At 40.6% G+C, this 21,845-nt stretch overlaps 1 protein-coding gene across 10 annotated transcripts in view; it reads right to left on the bottom strand.

Annotated features, from left to right (window-relative positions):
• Nucleotides 1-21,845, bottom strand: part of LOC114791890 (ADAMTS-like protein 1) — a 90,258-nt gene that overhangs the window by 21,412 nt on the left and 47,001 nt on the right. For 6 of the 10 annotated variants that reach the window (XR_003750062.1, XR_003750066.1, XM_028982432.1 and 3 more), the window contains exons 3-14: nucleotides 16,677-16,804; nucleotides 9,831-9,876; nucleotides 9,436-9,672; nucleotides 9,131-9,257; nucleotides 6,956-7,030; nucleotides 6,137-6,294; nucleotides 4,028-4,139; nucleotides 3,764-3,902; nucleotides 3,468-3,518; nucleotides 2,225-2,429; nucleotides 625-772; nucleotides 356-440 (exon numbers count right to left, since the gene is read on the bottom strand). Coding sequence is in view for 7 of the 10 variants with exons in the window: in XM_028982432.1 (XP_028838265.1) it covers nucleotides 356-440; nucleotides 625-772; nucleotides 2,225-2,429; nucleotides 3,468-3,518; nucleotides 3,764-3,902; nucleotides 4,028-4,139; nucleotides 6,137-6,294; nucleotides 6,956-7,030; nucleotides 9,131-9,257; nucleotides 9,436-9,672; nucleotides 9,831-9,876; nucleotides 16,677-16,804 (1,511 nt within the window). In the remaining 3 variants the exon portion in view is untranslated. Of the gene's footprint in view, nucleotides 1-351; nucleotides 441-624; nucleotides 773-2,224; nucleotides 2,430-2,813; nucleotides 2,941-3,467; nucleotides 3,519-3,763; nucleotides 3,903-4,027; nucleotides 4,140-6,136; nucleotides 6,295-6,945; nucleotides 7,031-9,130; nucleotides 9,258-9,435; nucleotides 9,673-9,830; nucleotides 9,877-16,676; nucleotides 16,805-20,191; nucleotides 20,358-21,845 lie in introns of those variants that run through there. The other 4 variants (XM_028982440.1, XM_028982494.1, XR_003750067.1 and 1 more) reach the window with 4 other exon arrangements.

Here is a 21,845-nt window from a genome sequence, read left to right on the forward strand (position 1 = left end):
ATTCGCATCCAGTTCAGCCTTTCCCCCAATCTATTTAAACCAGAACCACACAGCAATGGAAGACCCATCTTACTGAGGTCAAACTTTCCATGCAAACATGAAAGAGGTGCATGTGAGCATTTCTTTCTTCAGCATCCATCTGAAAGGTCTGGAGAAGAATCTATTGCCAAATTTCTGTTTTATGCTTAGAACCAGGATGGACCCAGGATTTCTTGTTGAATGTCCAAGTTTTTCAAAGGACTGTGACAACAACTACAAGTGGACTAAGTTCAAAGGCAACTTCTGGGCAACAAAAGAAAAGGTTTCATGGGGTTTGGCATAAATGGGATTTGACCCTTAGTTAAAAAACACTCACGTGGGTTCCTCTGATATGGTTGTTTCTGCTTCCAGTTCCTGGGCCTGCCTGAACCAAGGTGGCTTGGCCTCAACTGGGAGTTTCTCTGTAACAGATGGACAGAGAATGAACATCCTAAACCCTTTTTCCTAAAGAGGAAAATGTCTGGAATTACTTCTTTGTATCTCTGCTAAGTGTGCCTCTGCTAAACAAAGAGATGCAAATAAATTAAAATAATAAATTAAAATAATGCATTGAATGCATGTGTCAAGGAGTCCAGAAGTAAATACCCATGGGTTTGTAGCAAGGGACAGCAGCCAGACAGTCCTCCTTGATGTGGGGCTTGGAAGTAGGGTTGCAGCCTCCAGCATGGAGACCTCGATGATCAACACACAGGACCACCCTGTAGCGCAGCCCTTGCCCACATGTTACAGTGCACTGTGGAGAGATAGTGTATATACAAAAATGGCAACTAGTATCTTACTTTTCGGTAAACTGAATAATTAATAATCCAGGAAACTTTAATCCACCCAGCCAATAAGAAACACACTGTTAACCTTTTTCATTTTGGACAAAGAGCTCAATCCCTGCTACTTGTATACTGTATTAAATGTTCCTTTTCAACTGTGACAGTGTCCTGCCTCAAGCTTGAGAGCAGAAAAGACGACAAATGCGAAAAGTTGTCTGCCTGCAAAGAGCTTTTTCAAAGAGTGTCCTCTGCCAAGAAAAGCATTGAACTTGAGGTCAGAAAGAGGAATGTGCAAGGTAAACATGGTCCTAGGTTTTCTGAATTTTTCAGAAGGCCACAAATCTGGTTCCCCTGGTCTCTGGATGATCTCACTCGAGGGGGAAGTTCATTTCCGCGTGAAATTGTAATTCACAGGGCTATCTTAAACAGATATTTGATTGGCTTAGGACCGCAATAGATATGGGGAAAGTAGCCCTGAGACTAGGAAATGTCTCATTTTGTGGACTGGTTTACTGATACCAGACAAGAATGTGAAATCTACTCTGTTAAAACTGCAGCCTTTTACAAATCAAACTTTTATTTGAGTGGCTGGTCTCCGGTTGTAATGTGGGGGCCATTCTTTGTCCAGACGTTCAAAACCAGATTAATCATGCTGTTTTTTTCACCTCTGCCAAACTAATTAACACATCATTAGCAGTGAGAGCACTGCAGCTGATCAGAGATAACAAAGACTAATGAGCTGCTCACTGACGCATGATTGCAGGGTCAAGTGCTAACAGTGGGGGGAAAAAACAACTCAGCACACCATAGTTCAGACGTTTTCTGTCAAGGTCTGCACACCCCTGTGATGTTTCTCCATAACCTTGAGACATAGTGCGGTTTTGGGATATTTCACAGGAAAAATGTAATCTCAGGGGCCAGCAATTAAGGGTTCAGGTCTTTGCCATGGCATGCAGGTTTCTCTAATTCACTACTTGTATTTTTGTCTTGGACTGAACCCAAGTCAACGAAAGAACCCCTTTGGTATACAGGCCTTATATTCTAAAAAAAAATTACAAAGATCCTAGGCATGGTGGTTGGAATGTACCTTTCTTCAGGTACATTACATTATGATTGCAGGTCATGCACATGACATATTGCAAATAGTTCAGTTGTACTTGTATTAATTGCGCTTAATGGGAGTTCAAGGAAAGTTAATCCAGAAGGAGTGTTTAGCATGTCATTCAGTTGATCTTTCTCATCATGCTTTTTTTTAATTTTTTTTTTTACCCCAGAGTCTTTTGTGTCTGAAGTAAGTTAACCCAACACTGTTTCACTGCAATTTCACTGTTCCACTGGAAACCAGATCCATGTTAGTGCAATTCACAATATTACCTGCTTTCACTGTATCATTTAGAATAGTGTAGAAAAGAATAGAATACTTGTGACCATTCCTGCGCCAGCCATGTTGGACAGTCAAAGTTGTTGCAGGGCTGTAAAATTGGTGTTTTGGGAGCATAAAGGCACTTCCATTCCTCTGTGGGGGTAATGGTCCCCTGCATGTCCTCTTCCACACAAGAAACCGAACGGCTTTGAACTCCCCCATCACATGAGGTGGAGCAGGCTGTCCATGGACTGCTTTCCCACCTGAAGGTAGAGTAATCACACCAGTAACAAGTGTAAAGCCATGTTCCATGGTAGTTCATGTAGAATGAAGTAGGGGTGGGCAATCTGTTCAGACAATCTTTTGGGGCAGGACCTGACACACTATTTGAATAAAAAAAACTGTATCTGTATGTACAATTGTAGGAAACAAACAGTTCAGTTTTTTCTGTTTGTGGTTCTGGGAGTTAACCATTACTCTTGAACCAGCAAAATGGCATGAGGATAAAAGGGATTTCCAGATCAAACTAGCATAATCTCCAAAGCTTTTGTTGAATTGAATTTTTGTGATACCAATGAAAATATGAAGTTCACATAGAGAGACCGTAATCCCAAACGAACTGTAAATTGTGGGAAGTAAGTGCCTACCTGCCATGCTGAGTGTTCCTGACTGTTAATAAATCCCATTTGTTTGCTTTACATTGGTATCTTCCGTGCTTCCAACACGGTCCTGACAGCACTTTATTTATTTAATGACATATTCTGTGTGGTTCCTCTGAAAAGCAGATCAAATGGAAAATTTAGATTGTCCATGGCACAAGATCATTAGATTGCCCACCCACTACACTGAAGTATACAGTGAACAGTTCTGTGAAGTTTGTCTAGAGTTAGAAATCAGTTCATCATAGACATAGACAGCACTGCAAACAACCCCCTATGGATTTTCCTGAACTAAAATGCACCATTCGCAGCACAGTGAGTTATATTGGAAACTCCGTAAATACCCTGAAATGTTGCCAAACAATGCTATAAAAAGTCTGTTTCAACATTATAGTTCCAGAAGCTTCCCTGTGCATCACCATTGGATATCGAAAGGGGAACACTTTTGCCCCCCATGTGCTACTGATGTCTTTCCAGACTGAGCTGGTCTGGCCTGGACAGAATTAGACCTTTTGACATCTGGAAACCCTGTAATGGTAGTCTCAGGTGTACTGGAAAGATGGAGAGGAACAACAGTTTATGACAGACCTGAGCCAGACTGCAATATACAGTCTTAAGGCACATGATATTCTTGTTACATACCGTGGTAAGGGATGGTAGAGGTCATATGGCATGATCTGTTTGTAGCCATCACTAAAGCAAAAAATTAAAAATAAAAAATAAAAATTCAGTGAGCTCAAAATAAATAATCTTCTTGTCACCTTTTATAAATGCCTATTATCCAACCCTTTATGGGGTTAAATGAAGATCTACACTTAAATATGCACATAACCTATCCAGACAGATGAAAGTAGAGTACAGTATGATGATCCAACCACAGAACTATGAAAACATGCTTTAATTCAAATATCAGTTGCTTTGTGACTGAAAAACCTTACCTTGCGGGACAAGGGTCCATATTACACTCCTGAAGCTTTGGTTTGGGTTTGATGTTCTCTGGATAATAGTGACAGTACTGGTCCACCACCACACGATAAGTCCTCAGATCAAAGCATTCAGCAGAAGTAAGCTGATATCCTGTTACAGTTAAGAAAATGCTCGGCATTTGGCATTGTTTTAGTGTGCTATTGCACAATCAAAACACAGATGCGCAGATACAAGCTTTTATAGCTAATATGTTATAATATGATTTAGCATCTGACCTCCCCCGCAGGTGACTGAGCATGGGTAGAAATCAGTTTCCTTCCAACGATGGATGATGGGCTGGTAGAATATGAACTGTACCACACTGTCAGCACCACTTGAATACTGGACCTAATATGCCATAAAGTAAAGGAAAAAACACTTTAACAACAACAAAAAATAAGAAAAAAGAAACGATGGTTCAGTTGCAAAGGGAGTTACAAGAGTTAGTATTTCCTGCAAATGCATTCTGAACCCAGCTAGCTCTCAGTGGGATAACAACACAACCAACCACAACATTTTAAAGTGACACAGAGCATACAGAATGTTTGAAATGTTCCTGGACCTATCAGTGACCTACAGAACACATTCCACCGTTACTGACAGCCTACGTCAATGGGGAGTGAGAATGGGCCAGAATCAGCAGAGTTTGTCCAGAGTCTTTTGCTGTGAAGAGTCCTGCTGAGTCCACTTGGCCAGTGGCGTCTCAAAGTCAGCTATGTGGCTCTAGTTAAGCAGTGAAAGGACATTGTCTTAGAGTATGTCCGCAAATAATTTTTCAGTTCATTGTTCATATAGTTCATATAGCATTAAATCTTCCTTTGAACGCAAGCAACACTGATTAAAAGAAAGTAGTAATTTTAAAACAAAAAAATGTGGAATCAACAACATCAGTTTAAATCATACAGGTTGACCAGATATAGTCTCATTTTTTTGGATCTTGGTGATTTTGGTGTTGGTATTGAAAATATTGTGTGGTGCAAATTTTCCAATTGGCCCTAATAATAATGGTAATGATCATAAAGGGTTGAGAGTGCACAGATCTCACACAGAAGATCATCTGAAGACTGTAATCGGTCCTTCATAAACCCGCTATTAAAGTCTTGCTCAGAGTGAGAGAGTGGCTTTGGTGTGGTCCTGCTCAAATAAACCTGCTAAAGCTTGTCACATTCCATGGTGGTGACAAAGTGTTTCATAGTAGGGTAAGATATAGCTCCCCATGCTGCACAGCTGAGCCAGGTGTGGAGCCCGGCAAAACAACAAAAGCTCCTCAATCCCTTCATCTGTTAATAAAGAAACCTATTGAAAACATATGTCTGAAAACATGCATTTTGGAAAAGAGGTCTGACGAACATACGTTTCCTCTCCATCTACTGCTGATCCCATATGGGTTGTGTGACAAAGTATTGGAGAGTTTCTACATTGTAATAATTCATTGCAATCATTTAGTATGATGCAGGGACACAGTGACTGGCCTTACTTGCAGTACAAAGAGTGTACTTGGCTGAAGACATTCTAAAATGAACAGCAATTATTTGAGTTTAGAACCGGTTAAGAACCTGTTAAATTTATTTTCAAATTTCCTGCCATGAATTTGGACAGAGGGATCAAACATCTAACTATTAATTTACCAAATCTGACAAATATTTGCACATTCACTCATAATAGAACAACCATGTGACTTGTAATACCTTTTCCGACTCTCCTCTGTGTTTACAAAAGCTGTGATATGAACTGGCTGTCTGCCTGGTGTTAGATTAGAAAATTAAGCATTTACAGCATCTATTTCTATTAGGATTGGGCTTTAGGTTTGTGTGTGTATGTGGGTATATGGGTGAGCTGTTTTCAGGCGTTTTCCATCAGGCCTGGTACATTTGTAACGGAATTTAGTTCTTTGTTGCATGGAGATTAATTAAAAGCATAGCAAATGGAACATGGCTTCTTCACAATGGAAATAATAAAAGCCCACCATTTTTTCCATCAGGAAAGCCCACCCTGTAGGTTGAATCCTATAATCACTTGCCATGTGGCTATGCAATGCCTTTGGAGGGAGATTACTGAGAGAGAGAGTTAGACTGCTAGGATTTCCATCTATCAACCCATATCAGACAAAGTTCCTCTCTCTAGCTTTCTAGGTAACATGCACTCATATTTGTAGCTTATTTTTAATGAATACTTCATGCTACATCACTGAATTGAATTATTGAACCAGTATCAGAATGAATTTCTGATTTAAGTACTTCTGCAAGTTACTAAGATGCTCTGCATAATGTAAATGCAAATGTCTTGTACCACAGAAATAGGAATTCGGATAGGTTTATCCTGCTTGACCACGGACAGTTTCTTACTTTGACAGAGAAGTCAGCTCCCAGCGGTCCAGTGATTCTGAGGACTTCTTTATCGGGGAGCTTCTGATACTCTACTGTGGTGTTCTCCAAATGATACTGCTGGGAGGCATCCAGGGAGAGCTCCCCTTTCATCCCCTGAAGTGTCTTAGTCTCCAAAACTACAAAAGGAAACACAACACCAACTTGCTAGAACAACAGGTACCCCTACAGGGAGTTATTGCTACCAACAATTACTTTCAGAACCTTAGATCGCAGACATACTGGCTGATAATTGTATTTGTCAAGTGTGTGCATGGACTTATGAAACTACAAATTTTTTTCTTTACATCTTGACCATGAATTAGCCCTGTGCTAAAACGGGCTGTGTTTTAATCTGGCATTGGGCATTTACTGAATATTAACAGCAGCAGTAAAAACACATTTCAGTCTCTAGTGTTAGGATGGACAGATCCTTAACAGAAGTCATGTGTTTGATCATTAAGTGGGATAATCTCACATGTGCACAGTATGACAAGTACAAGTGAATGCTATAATAAAAATAGATTAGCTCAGTCCCAAGTGATGTATTACCTTGAGCCACAGAATTGTTTTAAAGAATAGGTATTTCCCTATAAAAGTGTGAAACAATTTTGGTGCAGTTAACAAAATGCAACCAGTTACTGTTTGGTCAATTGTGACCTTTTTCATGTAAGGTCATGCCATTGACCATTCCTTCCTTCCATGTCAAAGCAACACTTAGCATTGTATACATAGTGATACAATGAGTGGACAGACTTCTTCATATTTTAGCAGAAGCCCCCTAGACCTACCAAGACTTACACAAGTGATCCAGGCCTTTTAAAATCAGTCGCACATGACGGCTGCCATAGGGGATAACAATGACTGTGTCCTCAGCTGAAAGAAGAGCAAATGGTTTCTGTCAGTTTCACATGAGACATTGTCACATGTTTCAGATCATCCAACAAATGTAAATGTCTGACAAAGATAACCCAAGAAAAATAAAATTTAATTTTGTTTATGTGCGTTATATTTATCACTTAAGTGTGACAAAAATAAGAAACCAGGAAGAGGCAACTGTATATAACAGCATTGTATGTAACCGTAAATGAAAACTATAAAACAGAATATTCCAGTAGTGATATCCAACACGGCCAGCCTTAAAAGTGTTTTAATCATGATGCATTTCTGTATATAATTCTCAATTCACCTGACAAGAACTTGGCAGCATGGTGCATTTAAGTGGGTCATATATTCCTTTGATTAACTATATCTGCCTAAATTAAAATGCAGTTAACTACAAACATGCAATCATCTTCTAATCATTTATAACATGATATACAGGGAGTGCAGAATTATTAGGCAAATGAGTATTTTGTCCACATCCTCTTCTTGCATGTTGTCTTACTCCAAGCTGTATAGGCTCGAAAGCCTACTACCAATTAAGCATATTAGGTGATGTGCATCTCTGTAATGAGAAGGGGTGTGGTCTAATGATATCAACACCCTATATCAGGTGTGCATAATTATTAGGCAACTTCCTTTCCTTTGGCAAAATGGGTCAAAAGAAGGACTTGACAGGCTCAGAAAAGTCAAAAATAGTGAGATATCTTGCAGAGGGATGCAGCACTCTTCAAATTGCAAAGCTTCTAAAGCGTGATCATCGAACAATCGAGCGTTTCATTCAAAATAGTCAACAGGGTCGCAAGAAGCGTGTGGAAAAACCAAGGCGCAAAATAACTGGCCATGAACTGAGAAGTCAAGCGTGCAGCTGCCAAGATGCCACTTGCCACCAGTTTGGCCATATTTCAGAGCTGTAACATCACTGGAGTGCCCAAAAGCACAAGGTGTGCAATACTCAGAAACATGGCCAAGGTAAGAAAGGCTGAAAGACGACCACCACTGAACAAGACACACAAGCTGAAGCGTCAAGACTGGGCCAAGAAATATCTCAAGACTGATTTTTCTAAGGTTTTATGGACTGATGAAATGAGAGTGAGTCTTGATGGGCCAGATGGATGGGCCCGTGGCTGGATTGGTAAAGGGAAGAGAGCTCCAGTCCGACTCAGACACCAGCAAGGTGGAAGTGGAGTACTGGTTTGGGCTGGTATCATCAAAGATGAGCTTGAGGGGCCTTTTCGGGTTGAGGATGGAGTCAAGCTCAACTCAGTCCTACTGCCAGTTTCTGGTACAGGAAGAAGTCTGCATCCTTCAAGAAAAACATGATTTTCATGCAGGACAATGCTCCATCACACGCGTCCAAGTACTCCACAGCGTGGCTGGCAAGAAAGGGTATAAAAGAAGAAAAACTAATGACATGGCCTCCTTGTTCACCTGATCTGAACCCCATTGAGAACCTGTGGTCCATCAAATGTGAGGTTTACAAGGAGGGAAAACAGTACACCTCTCTGAACAGTGTCTGGAAGGCTGTGGTTGCTGCTGCATGCAATGTTGATGGTGAACAGATCAAAACACTGACAGAATCCATGGATGGCAGGCTTTTGAGTGTCCTTGCAAAGAAAGGTGGCTATATTGGTCGCTGATTTGTTTTTGAATGTCAGAAATGTATATTTGTGAATGTGGAGATGTTATATTGGTTTCACTGGTAAAAATAAATAATTGAAATTGGTATATATTTGTTTTTTGTTAAGTTGCCTAATAATTATGCACAGTAATAGTCACCTGCACACACAGATATCCCCCTAAAATAGCTAAAAATAAAAACAAACTAAAAACTACTTCCAAAAACATTCAGCTTTGATACTAATGAGTTTTTTGGGTTCATTGAGAACATGGTTGTTCAATAATAAAATTATTCCTCAAAAATACAACTTGCCTAATAATTCTGCACTCCCTGTAATATGATCACATATAATTATGTTCCTGCAACCTTCAAATGCATTGTAAAGCACTAATTCTTTAATGAGGAAATGCATAATCACATGAACTTGAATATCCAAAAATCAAAGTCTTGGAAAAAAGCTTCAAATTTCGTACTCTTTCCTGTTGAATGCTGGGTTTTGAAGTGTCCCCGAACAAGCCTGCAGGATGTGCCATCGCCATTGCAGATGCCACAGTTGTCTTCCTTTGCTGTGCTCCCAAGTTGAAGGTCACAGCCAACAATCTGCCATCGTAAACAGTAGCTTTATTCCTAGTACTAACAACTGCTCTGCATTTTCCTTTGTTTAATCAGTGTTTTGAAGTCTGCCTAACCAAACTCACACACCTTTAAATCAGGATCATAAGATTACATAGTTCCCATAGTTAACACAAAAGGAAGGGGAATGCAGCATTAGTTGTACCTGGCAGGCTCCACTGATGCACATATCCAAGGACTCTGTATAGCAGCGAGTCCCATCCAGTACCTTTGGTGCCAGCTCTACTACAAGGCCTGTGCCCTTGGCCTTGCATTTTAGAGCACAGGGGTTTTCAGGATCATTGTCCACTGGTAGCCATTCATAGTACTGGCCCTGGTAGTGAACATCAGCATGGGCTGAGCATTGCTGAGCACGGAAGTCTCCAGAATCAGGGGGGCAATCCTGAAAAAAGCATATACGATCATGTGATATTAGTAATACCATCACCAACATCCTCCATGAATAGCAATATGATCTATTTTGAGTAAGGAAAATATATTCCTTACACTTTATGAGCTTCAGTCCTCCACATGCAGTAAAGCTCAAAATCTTGTGCTTACCAAATTACTGCAGGTCCGGTATTTGATATTCTGTCCCTCACAGGATCTGTGGCAGAGGGAGGAAAATGAGGTGAGAGCAGGCTGAGAAAAACACAATTACACCCAGATTTACTGTTCACTTCATCTGTCATGTGAAACTCTTGAGGATAAACTTAGACAGCTACTCGGCCATTAAAAAAACCCAATCATACATTTTTTTGTTTTGAGAAAAAGCAAACAGATATGACCCTTGTGCCTCCCTACATAAATCCTTACGCCTCTGTGAGCTCCACGCTAATACCTCATAAAAGCAATGGCTGTTAAACTGAGCGTGCTTAATATTTAGACTCTATGGACTCTCTTCAGAGGTCTTCCCTTTATGTTGTCTTTTTCACATAAGCCCGACCACAAGCCTTGGATTCCTTTTTGCTTTGAAGGCCCAGCAATAAATGACACGGCAGCAAAAGGCCGATTACTCTGCAGCACAAGAGAGATTACATAAATGAGGTGCTTTGACTTCAGTAACATATGCGAAATTCCTGTGTCACTTGCGCTTATCTAATCTCTACCCTTGATTAGAGGCAACAAGGCTCCCCAAGAATTTTGAATTGTGGACTCACAGAGGATCAAAATTTTATGATCTTATTTCAGCGGGAAAGAATAGGAGATGCGCATGGCATGGCAAGACCATTATATCCACAACATATCCAGACTGGCCGGCCTGCCAAGCCAAACAGGCGAGTGAGGGGCCCTCAGCCACTTCTCTGGGGATGTTTGAATGACAGGCAGTGCAGATGAAATTTGGTGTACATAAAAATGAAGCCATGTTGGTGATTTATTTCAGAAGTGGAGAATGAGTAAAACTAGGGAGAGAGAAAATTCCCAGCACGCTGCATAAAGTGAACGCAAGCCAGGTTTGAAAGCAGGCAGCGTGCCTTGGAAGCCAGACCAGGAGAAGGTGAACGGGAATTCATCATGACATCATGCAATTGGGAGGGAGGCTGTTTTGAATTCCAGGGGTCCCAAACGGACATGTTAACTCCTGAACTACAACCAAGACACACACAGCTACCAAATGCTCCCTCCTTCCGCCCCTCTGCACGGAAGGCCCTCCAGGCTGCCAGAGAGCTGGCACATAAATAATTCCTTCTCTGGCCCTGAGGAAAAACAGGATACAACAATATCACGGATGTGTTACAATTTACAAAGCAAATGGAAGTTATGACCAAATCAGTAAAAACCTTCATAACGAAATGACCACACAGTTAAATTTGATTTAACTTTTTTATGCTGGCCACATGATAAATTAGATTATGCATACTTAGGATGGGTTATGTAGCTGAATGCATGAGCTTAAAGAAATGGGATCTGTTTGAGTATGAAAAGCTTTTCGAGGCATTTGGATGAAAGCAGGACCGACATGGAGTGTTGGTCTATCAAAGTATTGTTCAGTGCCCTACTGACCTCTCAACAGGTCATTTGAAGGTAAAACGAGGAGTGCCGTAATAGAATAATCGCTCACAGTTCAGGTCAGAGACGATGGCGAATGACCCCTCATCATCGCCAGAATTTGAAGAAAGCACTAATGACTAGGGAAACATGAGGAGAGAAACAAAAGCCTTTTAGAAAGGGAAAGGTCACTAAGGGAGCATGTCAGGAAATGGGAGACATTGCACATCTCTTGGTCTGTCTGGAAAATCAACAAATTTGTTTGTTAAAACCCTTGCAAGATTTGAATGTCAGAAAAAATTTGAAACATTGATCTGCAAAATATGCATGTTTCAGAATCCAAAGAAACTGAGGAAACTCCCTGACTGTGTTTCTTTCATACTTTTGGCAGAATAGGAAAGGTCACTGCTGCAAGGGCTGCCTCCCCTGTCACCCCCTGGCTGTGGTTCATCCAGCCAATGCTCTTTCCTGCCGACAACGTGTCGCATGCTCTCTCACTTTCTCTCTCTCTTTCAAACTCCTTTTCTCTCTTATTGTATGCAGCTGGAGGTGGTTAGAGTCCAGCTCTGTAACACTCACTCAGCACATTTGGTGTGATGCTGGAGCACAACGCTGAGGCATGTGCATACACATACACATACACAGACACACACACACACACACTGTCTACACATCTAGACAGAGGCTGATTCATTGATGGTGATGCTCCAGGTTAATGACAGAGAAAGGCTCAGTGAGGAACGGGAAGACAGACACCACGGGAGATTGGATTTCCAGGTCTGTCATACTGTCAATCAGTTCTGGAGCTTCCATTATGACAGACTGATCTGGTCAAGCTGAATGAGAAAAAGGGATGGCTAATTCCAATCTCAAAACCTTCTTTGGCTTTTTGTTAAAGTCCTAGACACTCATTTCACTTCACTTTGACACAGTGTCAATTATAAAGTCAAGTTTATAAAGTTTATAAAGTCAAGACCCCCTGTTAGACACAGACACAGACAAAGTTAAATTCACCCTAGTTAGGCTGTCCTAGTTAGGGTACCGAGCCACTGTACCACCAATATACCACTATAACCACATATTTCAGTATCGGTCGTACAGTGCCACCGTCTGCCGCTGCTTCTGTTTGTTTTCTCCGAGACACGGAATCAGGCGCCCAGACTACTGGCAGACCCCAGTGAAGAGACAAGCAGATAAATCCTGGTTCCTGACAACTGCTAAACGAGGACATAGCATGAAATGAACCAGAGGGTCACAACAGCCACCACCACCACCATTACAACTACAGCTTCAGGGATCTTCAAGTGGACCAGTAGCATCATTATGGACACGTAATCTAGACCATGACACTGGACTACATTCTGGACTTCTCCAACCCTACAACTGTAGGACTTATTATTATATTGTACAAATCATCACTAGCCCTGCACTGACACAATTTGCAGGCTCACTCTACCTTGGAAGGGGGTCCCTCTCTGTATCACTTCTTCCCAAGGTTTCTTCCTTTCTTTTTTTTTTTCTCTCTCCAAGAGTTTTTTTTTCTTTGGAGTTTTTCCTTGTGTGCAGAATGGTCAAGTGTGGGGGGTGTCAACTGCATGGCTTGTCAAAGTCCATTGAGACATACTGTATGTGATTTTGGGCTATATAAGAAATAAATGTTGTTGTGTTGTTGTTGTAATGTCTTAGTGGAGATTCAACATTCAAGAAAGTATATTGTCAGCTAATGAAGTCAACAGAGAGTTTGAAATATATTGTTTTTCTGGAGAGATGCTCCAACATTTAACAGAACAATCATTAGATGCACAGTGCAATTTAAGAGAAGATTACAAGAGTGTAAGACCAGGAAGCTATAATTATTAAAAACTTCCATATGCTTAGGCCTAATCAGAAGTCTTCAAGCATGGTCTTTAAATAACTTACTAAGACCACAAAATACATAAAACACTTCACTCACTCTCACTCATTCAGGATCCAGACTCACTTACTCCAGAAAGCCTAAAGAACACAACATGAAGTTAAATAATAAATATAGTTAAATAGTATTTTTTTCCCACATAAATCAGCAATACATTTGCAGTCAGAAGTTCAAATACACTCATCATGAGTATGAATGTCATGGAAATATGGTGATTTTTAATGATTCCAAGATACAGGCTGTATAATTATTCCATACCAGGAAAAAAATATTTCAAAGAAATTACTGAGAGACTAAAATTACCATTACATTCATGGCTATGATGAGTGTATGTTAACATCTGACTGCAACTGACCATCACTTATTCATTGTATCAAAGAGTACAGGCACTGGATGAGAGCATCTGCCAAATGCTGTAAATGTAAGGAGTATACAATAATATCACCATTATAACCTTACATTTTTTTGTATATTGTATTTTTTTATTTTATATTTCATCTTAAAATGTAAGTTCAAGTGCAGGGTGGTAGTAGCCTAGTGGGTAACACACTCGCCTATGAACCAGAAGACCCAGGTTCAAACCCCACTTACTACCATTGTGTCCCTGAGCAAGACACTTAACCCTAAATTGCTCCGGGGGGGACTGTCCCTGTAAATACTGATTGTAAGTCGCTCTGGATAAGGGCATCTGATAAATACTGTAAATACTGTAAAGTTCAAACAGGCAAACAAACAATGGTTGGTATCCTTACATGGCATCATGGTTGGACGTAGTTTAGCAATGCTGCATATTGCATGGTGTGTATATGTTATGTTCACCATGCAATAGATGCATGACTTTAGTCTGACGATTGTTGAGACTGTTGAGGTTCTAGTTTTCTAACCAGTAGTTTTAAAAAAACGGACTGTTTCTTAAGTTGAATGTAGAGCCCAACATTCATATTCTGCCCAAGCAATATTCCACTGAGGTTTCTGTGTGTTTGGTTTCAGCTCTGATGGATTCAGAGTAGGTGGTCCTTAAATGTCAGTATGTTAGTGAACCTCAAGATGGTGGCCAATAGCTAATTGCCAATTTATAAAAAATCTAAAATAAAGAAGCACACTTAAATAGTGCTTCATTCCTAGCCATGAATAGCACATACTAAAATATCACTGTTTGACCTTATAATTACTGCTGATCATGGTTTTGGAACTCTAAATGTTCAGCTGTGTGCAAAACGTTTGTGTTTTTTTTTAAATTGAAATATGTTTGGGCTGGAAAAACTGCAAATGCTGGGCATGTCCAATTTTTTTTTTTGTGAGATTGGCCCCGGCCATCCTGTGGAAAAACCTAAATATCGCTACAGCCAACTGGTTTCTACTGTGGCCAGCCATGTATCTATCAATACTGGTTTCTCACATCTTGCTCAATTGTTTGGCTCCACAGCGAGACACTATTAATTCCAAGATTTCAGATTTTATACAAGATTTTACATTTCTCAAATTTTTGTCAGCAGTATTACAGGCTATTTTAAAATGTCATTAAAACAGAACTTTATATTGTTTCAGGGCATCACCTGGCAAAGACAAAACAGGTGTAGAATTCACCTATCCAGTCCATTCTTATTTGTGTGTGATAAAGCAAAAGACATGACAAGTAGATTAAAAAATTTAATAGACTGCATGCAAGCATTCTACTTCTCTTAGCTTGTAATACAGAGAAGTTGGGTATCAGTATACCTCACAAACATGATTCCAGCTAAAAGCATCTCAGGACTACATACAAGAAGGCTTATCAGTGATTTAATTCAAACTTTCTGATGGGCAAACTAGTGAAAGTGAATTTCTGAACTCAGTGAGAACACAAAGCCTTGTACACTTTAAAAAGGTCTTTGATCTTCCACCCTGCCTAAGATCCTGACCTTGTTTCCACGCTAAAGGTTAACATGGCTGCTTAAAAGTCCCAACACCACAACAATTCAGCCCCTTTTGCCAGCTCACACAAACAGCCTGCAAAAGCCTCACCACAATTCCTCATAAAGTACTGGGCCTCAAACACCTCCAGTCGCAGGGGCCTATTTTTAATGGCCATTTCAAAATTCAGGGTGTGCTCAAGTGCCAAATCTCACACTGGCAAACAAAATGAACGTGTGCCTTGTCATAGATTCAAGACTGAAATGTTTCCTCATTTTTTGCACTGGGCAAGAATGAGGGGCTTTCCAGTAGAGAGTAAAAAAAATTGATTTGCATTCTGGCTTCAACTGATATTTAATGTCACATTTACAACATTTATCAGATGCCCTTATCCAGAGCGACTTACAATCAGTAGGCACTCAGGGTTAACACAATGGTAGTAAGTGGTGTTTGAACCTGGGTCTTATGATTCATAGGCTACTACCACCTCAGAACTAAGCATGTTAAATAGCTGCTACTTTTGAAGAAATGCTCCATGATGACCTTAAATAATACTGTTGATGCTAAGATGTATAATTTCATCTAAGTCTGGACCAAAATGGCAGACTCGATCCCTCAGTGCACTCAGTCCACTGGGCATCTTAGAAACTCACAGTGCATCATGGGAATCATAAAGGCAAGAATGCATGAGGTCACTGGGCAGACATTTTCCAGCCCATAAATGTGACAACATTTCTATGGAAAACATACTCTCTTACTCTTGCACGCCATGGCAATCCCTTTATAATTGGCCACTTCATTTATCCACTTGCTGCTGGATTTGGCTCAATGCAGATTTATTGGAACTGATTTGGCACAGATTTGTGGGGTAGGTTTCCGTGCCCTCTATTGATCATCAGCCTCCTCAATCTGGCAATGGCACTGTTTGCTGCAATACACACATGTATTCCTGGGCTCCATTTGGAATAAAAAACCAATGTTTCTCTGCTAACTGTCTTTAACAGTCACATAAAATGCATTTTATTATTATTGAGTGTTTCTGTTACAGACATTGGGACACAGTCCTATGGCGATATATATACTGTTATTATGAACAAATCCATGTGTATTTGGAAGGACATAAACCAGCAAGAGGGACTACTCTTTTATACGACTTAATGGAAATCAGTCAGACCATCTGAGAAAAGAGATTCCTGCTGCCTAGTTTAAAGAGGCTTTAACTAATTGTTTGGTATATTATTGGTTAATTTGGGAATTTATGATACAGTTTTAATGACACTTGATGTTATGATCTGCCAATTCTTTTGTTTTCCCTCAATATAGTTGGTGTGAATAACAGTAAAGCACTTGTGGTTAATTTAACACATTAATTGAACAAAATTCTTAAAAACCTGGCCACTTTCACCTCGTTTTTTACAACGTTGCTCTGAGGTCCCCCCTCTTTTTCAGACATTTTTGTTGTTTGCTGAAGCCCTTTGTCACATCTTTAACAAATAAACCCTGAGTTGTAGCACAGTAGGTGTTCAGAGGGGTGACCCTGAGGATGGGCAGCAGGCTGTTAAAAAAGGCATGCGGACGAAAGAGTCACAAGGGATCATGGGAAAGTTTACTTAGAGCTGAGGCAGCGTCTAAGGGAGTAGGAGGCCCCACCACCGCAGGTGCGCGAACACTCGCTCCAGGAACCCCAGGCGTCCCACAGAGTGTCTCGGTCCTCCTCCGAACGCGCTGTGCGTGAACTCTGCAGGGGATTGAGAGCGAAAGAGAGAAAAGAGTTCATAACAGTAGCATATAGGTAACAGTACAGTGTATAAATATTTACATACACTGTTATGGTCATGAAATACAGTAACACAAGACATGAATATATGTGAGTAAAAAACACACATTGTTCTGCTGCAGTGCTGTTTCAACAAAATAAAACATTAAGAGGGGGCAATGTGCGATGCTGAAACCACTGAGATTCTTTCTAAACAGACACTGGCAGCAGGGATCAGGTTGCAGCACTCAGCAACGAGACAAAAAGACCCATATCACTCCATCCACTCTCCCACCTCCAAGATGTTCGACTTTCGCTTTCACTGTCATCACCTTCTGCTCACTTTTCAATTGGCTGGGGAAAAGTGGATTGAAGACAACTCAGACACAAAAGAAAGACTGCTTGACCCACAATGCCCTTCTTCAGTGTGAAGCTTGACCCTGCCAACTCCCAGCAGGTACTCTTAAGGGCAGAGATACATGAGACTCAGAAAAAGATTGAAGAGGAGCATCTATTCTAAGGTCAAATGGAATTGTTTGTCAGTCTGCTACTGCCATCTTATCAGTACACATTATGCCTGCTATGTGATGCCCTACGATTGCAGGCCAAATGTCAGTTGTCATTCTGTGACTGTTAAGACTGCACCGGTACCAAGAAAATCTGTATATTTTATTGCATATAAGATGTCTAAAGAAACATTTTTGCATTTTAATGTTTAGTAGTCAGTCATTTTTTAAAATGAATGAATAGAAATGCATCTCCTAAAGAACAGGGTAGAACCCTTGCTGGTAGGAAATGACCAGAGCTCTTTCATTTCCTTCAGTATATTCTAGTCAGATGTCCGAGTCATCTTTTGCAGTCCCAGTCCTCCACTCCCATTCCCCCTATTCTAATTGCACTGCAAAGCTCTGGGCAAGGTCCAGATATGAGATATGAATCTGGTTCCAAGATCAATATTATGAGAAGATGAATTTTACACTCGCAAGGACAGTGTGCAGCTCAGTCATGCCGTGACAACCAGCAGAGCCACAACCGCCTCTTTCTGGTCGGGCCAAAGACTGCAGATCGTTGTTTTCACAAGGGGTTTATCACTTGTGAAATGACTCACCTTGCTCGCAGGCCACAGTCTGATTGGACCACAGTAACCAAAGACGATTGTCTAGATCCTAAATTCTCATTTCTCACGATTTGACGTGAGAAACTCAAGATCTATAAAAATCATGGACAAATTGCACAAAGACAGAAACCACTAGAGTCCTCTTAAGTACACTGGTTGTGTAGGGAGTTTATGCAGAAATAGAAGCTTCCTTTCAATTGCAAAACTTAAAATAAATAAAAATATATCATGCCCCCCTTTAGAAAATGAATTGACGTATGTGATCACACGAAAGACAAAAAGAAAGCAATATAAACTTCTGAGTTCTAAATAATGCAACAGATCCAAAAATTCATTGAGTGCAGGCTATTGTCAGTGCATAGGTTTAGACAGGGGACAATGGAGCCCATAAAAGAAGAGCATTTTGGGCACCTGTGTTTTTAGTATTCATAGGATTTTTCCCAGTGGGAAACTTCTCAGAAAAGTCTGCAGAAAGCATTCAAATTTTACACCTCTGAACCCATGGGGAGAATCTCTCTGGAGAAACACCTGCTCCTCTGAGAATGAACCGATTAATGCCTTTTTTTTTTTTACAGTACAGGATCAAGCTTCACCAGGCCCTCCTTTTCCTGTGTTTTTAAATGGAGAACAAATGCCTGCTGGGCATGATTCTCTTCCTTTGAAGGCCCACTTCCACTTCAAAGTTGCTGGCTTCATCCCAGCAGCATGGCATCTCATTTAAACTAAAGATGAAAAATGGCTCTTGTGAGGAAAGGAGATACAAGTTAATGATACTGTCAAATTATTTTCTTTGGGCCCAGTAGCGAAAAGGGTCAGTTATTCATCTGGTGGTTCCAGCATATTAAAGAGGGAGCGCTATAAACAGTCCTGAACGCTCAGAGCCCTAACAGATGACGGCAGGGAACTCAGAGATCTAAACACGAGCAACTGAGCATGGAGGAAATTATATTAGTGACACACACTTTGTCTGCAGGATTTATCGTCAATGAATCTGAATAAATAAACCTCTGGCCCTCAGTTTGAGGTCTGCTCTGGACGCCTCCTTGGTTTCCTGTGAAAGGCAATCAGTGGATTTGCACTCAATTACTAGAAGCCTGTTTGTATGGCAGATGCTGTGGGGGGGGTTGGGCATATCCAGGCAACAGCCAGTCCACTGTTACCAAGTGCAACAATCTCTGCCTTTGTTCAGAATCAGATAAACAAAGGAAATGCAAAACATAAAATGAGATATATGACTATTATAATTACTCTTCATGAACAAGTTGCTCATTCGATTTCACAATGCTATTATATGCTATTCCATTTTGAAGGTTAGCTCTCACAAGAGAACAATTTCATAACTCTTTTAGATGTTCTCTTGAATGCCATCTGACCCCTTTTAACTTTAATTTTCTCCTGGATGATTCATGCTTCTTCTGTTTCTTGGATGAGTTTAAAATACCATACACTTTGCACTAGATCCCCACTTTCCAGACCACCAGCCCCCCTCAAATCCAAGTACACTATGCCCCACAGTGATCTCTGCTGACTGCCAGATAGGATGGGTGTCACGTTTGGATGAAGATGAGAGCAAATGCCCTAAATTTTGCACCTCACGTGGGTAACTGTTGTGACGGGAAATGTCAGCAAAGCTGTGAATTTGATTTGTGGGGGTTCTGCTTGCTTTTCAGCATGAGCGTTACAACAGGCCAAATAATTGAGCACAATGCTCGCTTTCACAGACCCTGGGCTACATCAATATACACGGCATGGCCTTTATTTAATTGGGAAGTCATACGATCGCCTCACATCTGCTTAAACCCTTGTCTCTTCCCTATGCCACATACCAAATTTGTCTCTGCCATAGGTTTCTCAGTATTGTCGATTTAATTCAACTACCTAAGTTGCCTAAGGCTGTGACCTGCACTTACCACATCTGTATAGTTAAAAATAAATTGATTATAAATCTACAGAGTTTATTAAAGCCTACCTTTCTGAGTTGTCAGGAACTAACAAAATGTGCATCATGTTAACTGTCTAATAAAACCACCATCAGCCACTGACAAAACACACTACCTCTCCAAAATGCATTCCATTAGCCTAACGTAACCACTCCATTATAAATAAGCTCTGAATTCAGATAGCCTTTGTCTCAGTTAACTTAAAATTCAAACCTGTTGCACAGGTCCAAACAATCAATAAGTAAAAAAAATCACAATAAATCTGATATGCTCCATTTCCTCAGGTGACAGGCAGAAAAGATTTTACCATACCAGTAGCAGGAGAGTTGCCAGCCACGCTGCAGAAGTGATGGATTGGTCCATACTGTCTGAGGCAACAGAGAGTGAACTATGTGTGTGTCAGCGTGTGTGTGAGTGCAGGTTCGGCGCTCCGCATCCAGCCAGGTCTTATGTGTTTGTGTGGGTGTTTATGAGAGAGAGAGAGGGTGTCGGCTTGCCGTCTTGCTCTGTGTCCTGTCCCACTGAAGACGGCGTCTCTGAGCCCCAAAAGCCCCTCGGGTCTAACGTGCCAGCCAATCAGAGGGGGCCCCAGTCGAGCATGCTAAACCAAACAAGAAGCCGACCAGCTGCAGATTCACACATTCACGCACAGTCACTCCGTATCCTGCTTTTTTCCTTTCTCTCCACTTTCCACTTTACTAACTTTTCATTTTCTTCTTTTCACTCCTCCTTCCCTTTCCCTTTCTTATTATTTTCCATTCTGTCTTCGCTTCAGATTTATTTCTGGGATTCATCTCTCTGTTAGTCTTAGCTCAGGCAAGTCCAGCCCCATCCATAGCCACCTAACAGCCCACTTACTGCAGTTATCTTGGAAAAAAATGGCAGATGACTAAATCAGAGAATATTTGCACAAGAGCCTGTCTGTACACACACAGACTCACAGTGTCTGAGGCACATACTGGGACACACAAATGCAAATGTTGTGATGCATCAGCCATATAAATCACATGATCCTTTCTGATCCTGTCAGGACCAGTGAGATGGATTTCTCTAAAATATATTATCATGTCATGAACTGAAATGCATGACATCGGGTTGCTTAAAAATTAAATATTAGTAAGGGGGACCATTCTCCCATGTCTCCCCCAAAGGGATAGTACCTGAAACATAAAAAGACCACGATGTTTGTGTAGACAGGATATATTTAACCCCTTAATACTTCATGAATCAGCACCAGAGACAGCTCCCTTGTATTATTCTGTAACTAAAATGTATTAATGCAGAAACTACATGGAACTAAGACATGGTATGGATGACTGAACATCACAGACACAGACACACACACACACACACACACACACACACACACACACACACCTCACATACCTACAATTGAAACAGAACACCACAATGATTATTAAATGTGCACACTTTTTCTATTTAAAACAGCTTCACTAAAGACTCTGCAGTGTGATCCTGTGTATCTGACAGACTGGAGTCTGGAACTTGATTAATTCATCCTAGGAAAATTATAGCAGTTTTTAGTCTGGTGCTGTTTTTAGTGAGAGAATTAATATGTTAACTTACATCAATTTTCAAACCATACTTGTGTGGTTGGACACTGCAAGATCCGCAGTGACTGTGGTAACCCAATTACACTTTAGCAGTCCACAGTATCCAACCACACAAGTAAGAAGAAAATTAGAGGTTTGGGGTCAAGCAGTAAAAGGATTTGGGTACAGGGAACAACTATAAGACATTTGGGCACTAATTTAATTATAAGATGAAAATGAGTTGGAGGGTGCAGTGGCACAATTAAATGACAATCAAATTCTGGTATTTTCTGAAGTGGGACACTTCATAATTTTAATTGTGTAGGCCAATCGCTAGGGTAAATCTATGTACTAATGAATTTTATAGTTTGCAGGCACATTATCTCATAATTAAATGTACTAGCAAAATAGAC

The sequence above is a fragment of the Denticeps clupeoides genome, chromosome 1, assembly GCF_900700375.1.
Source record: "Denticeps clupeoides chromosome 1, fDenClu1.1, whole genome shotgun sequence".
NCBI classification, from domain to species: Eukaryota; Metazoa; Chordata; class Actinopteri; order Clupeiformes; family Denticipitidae; genus Denticeps; species Denticeps clupeoides.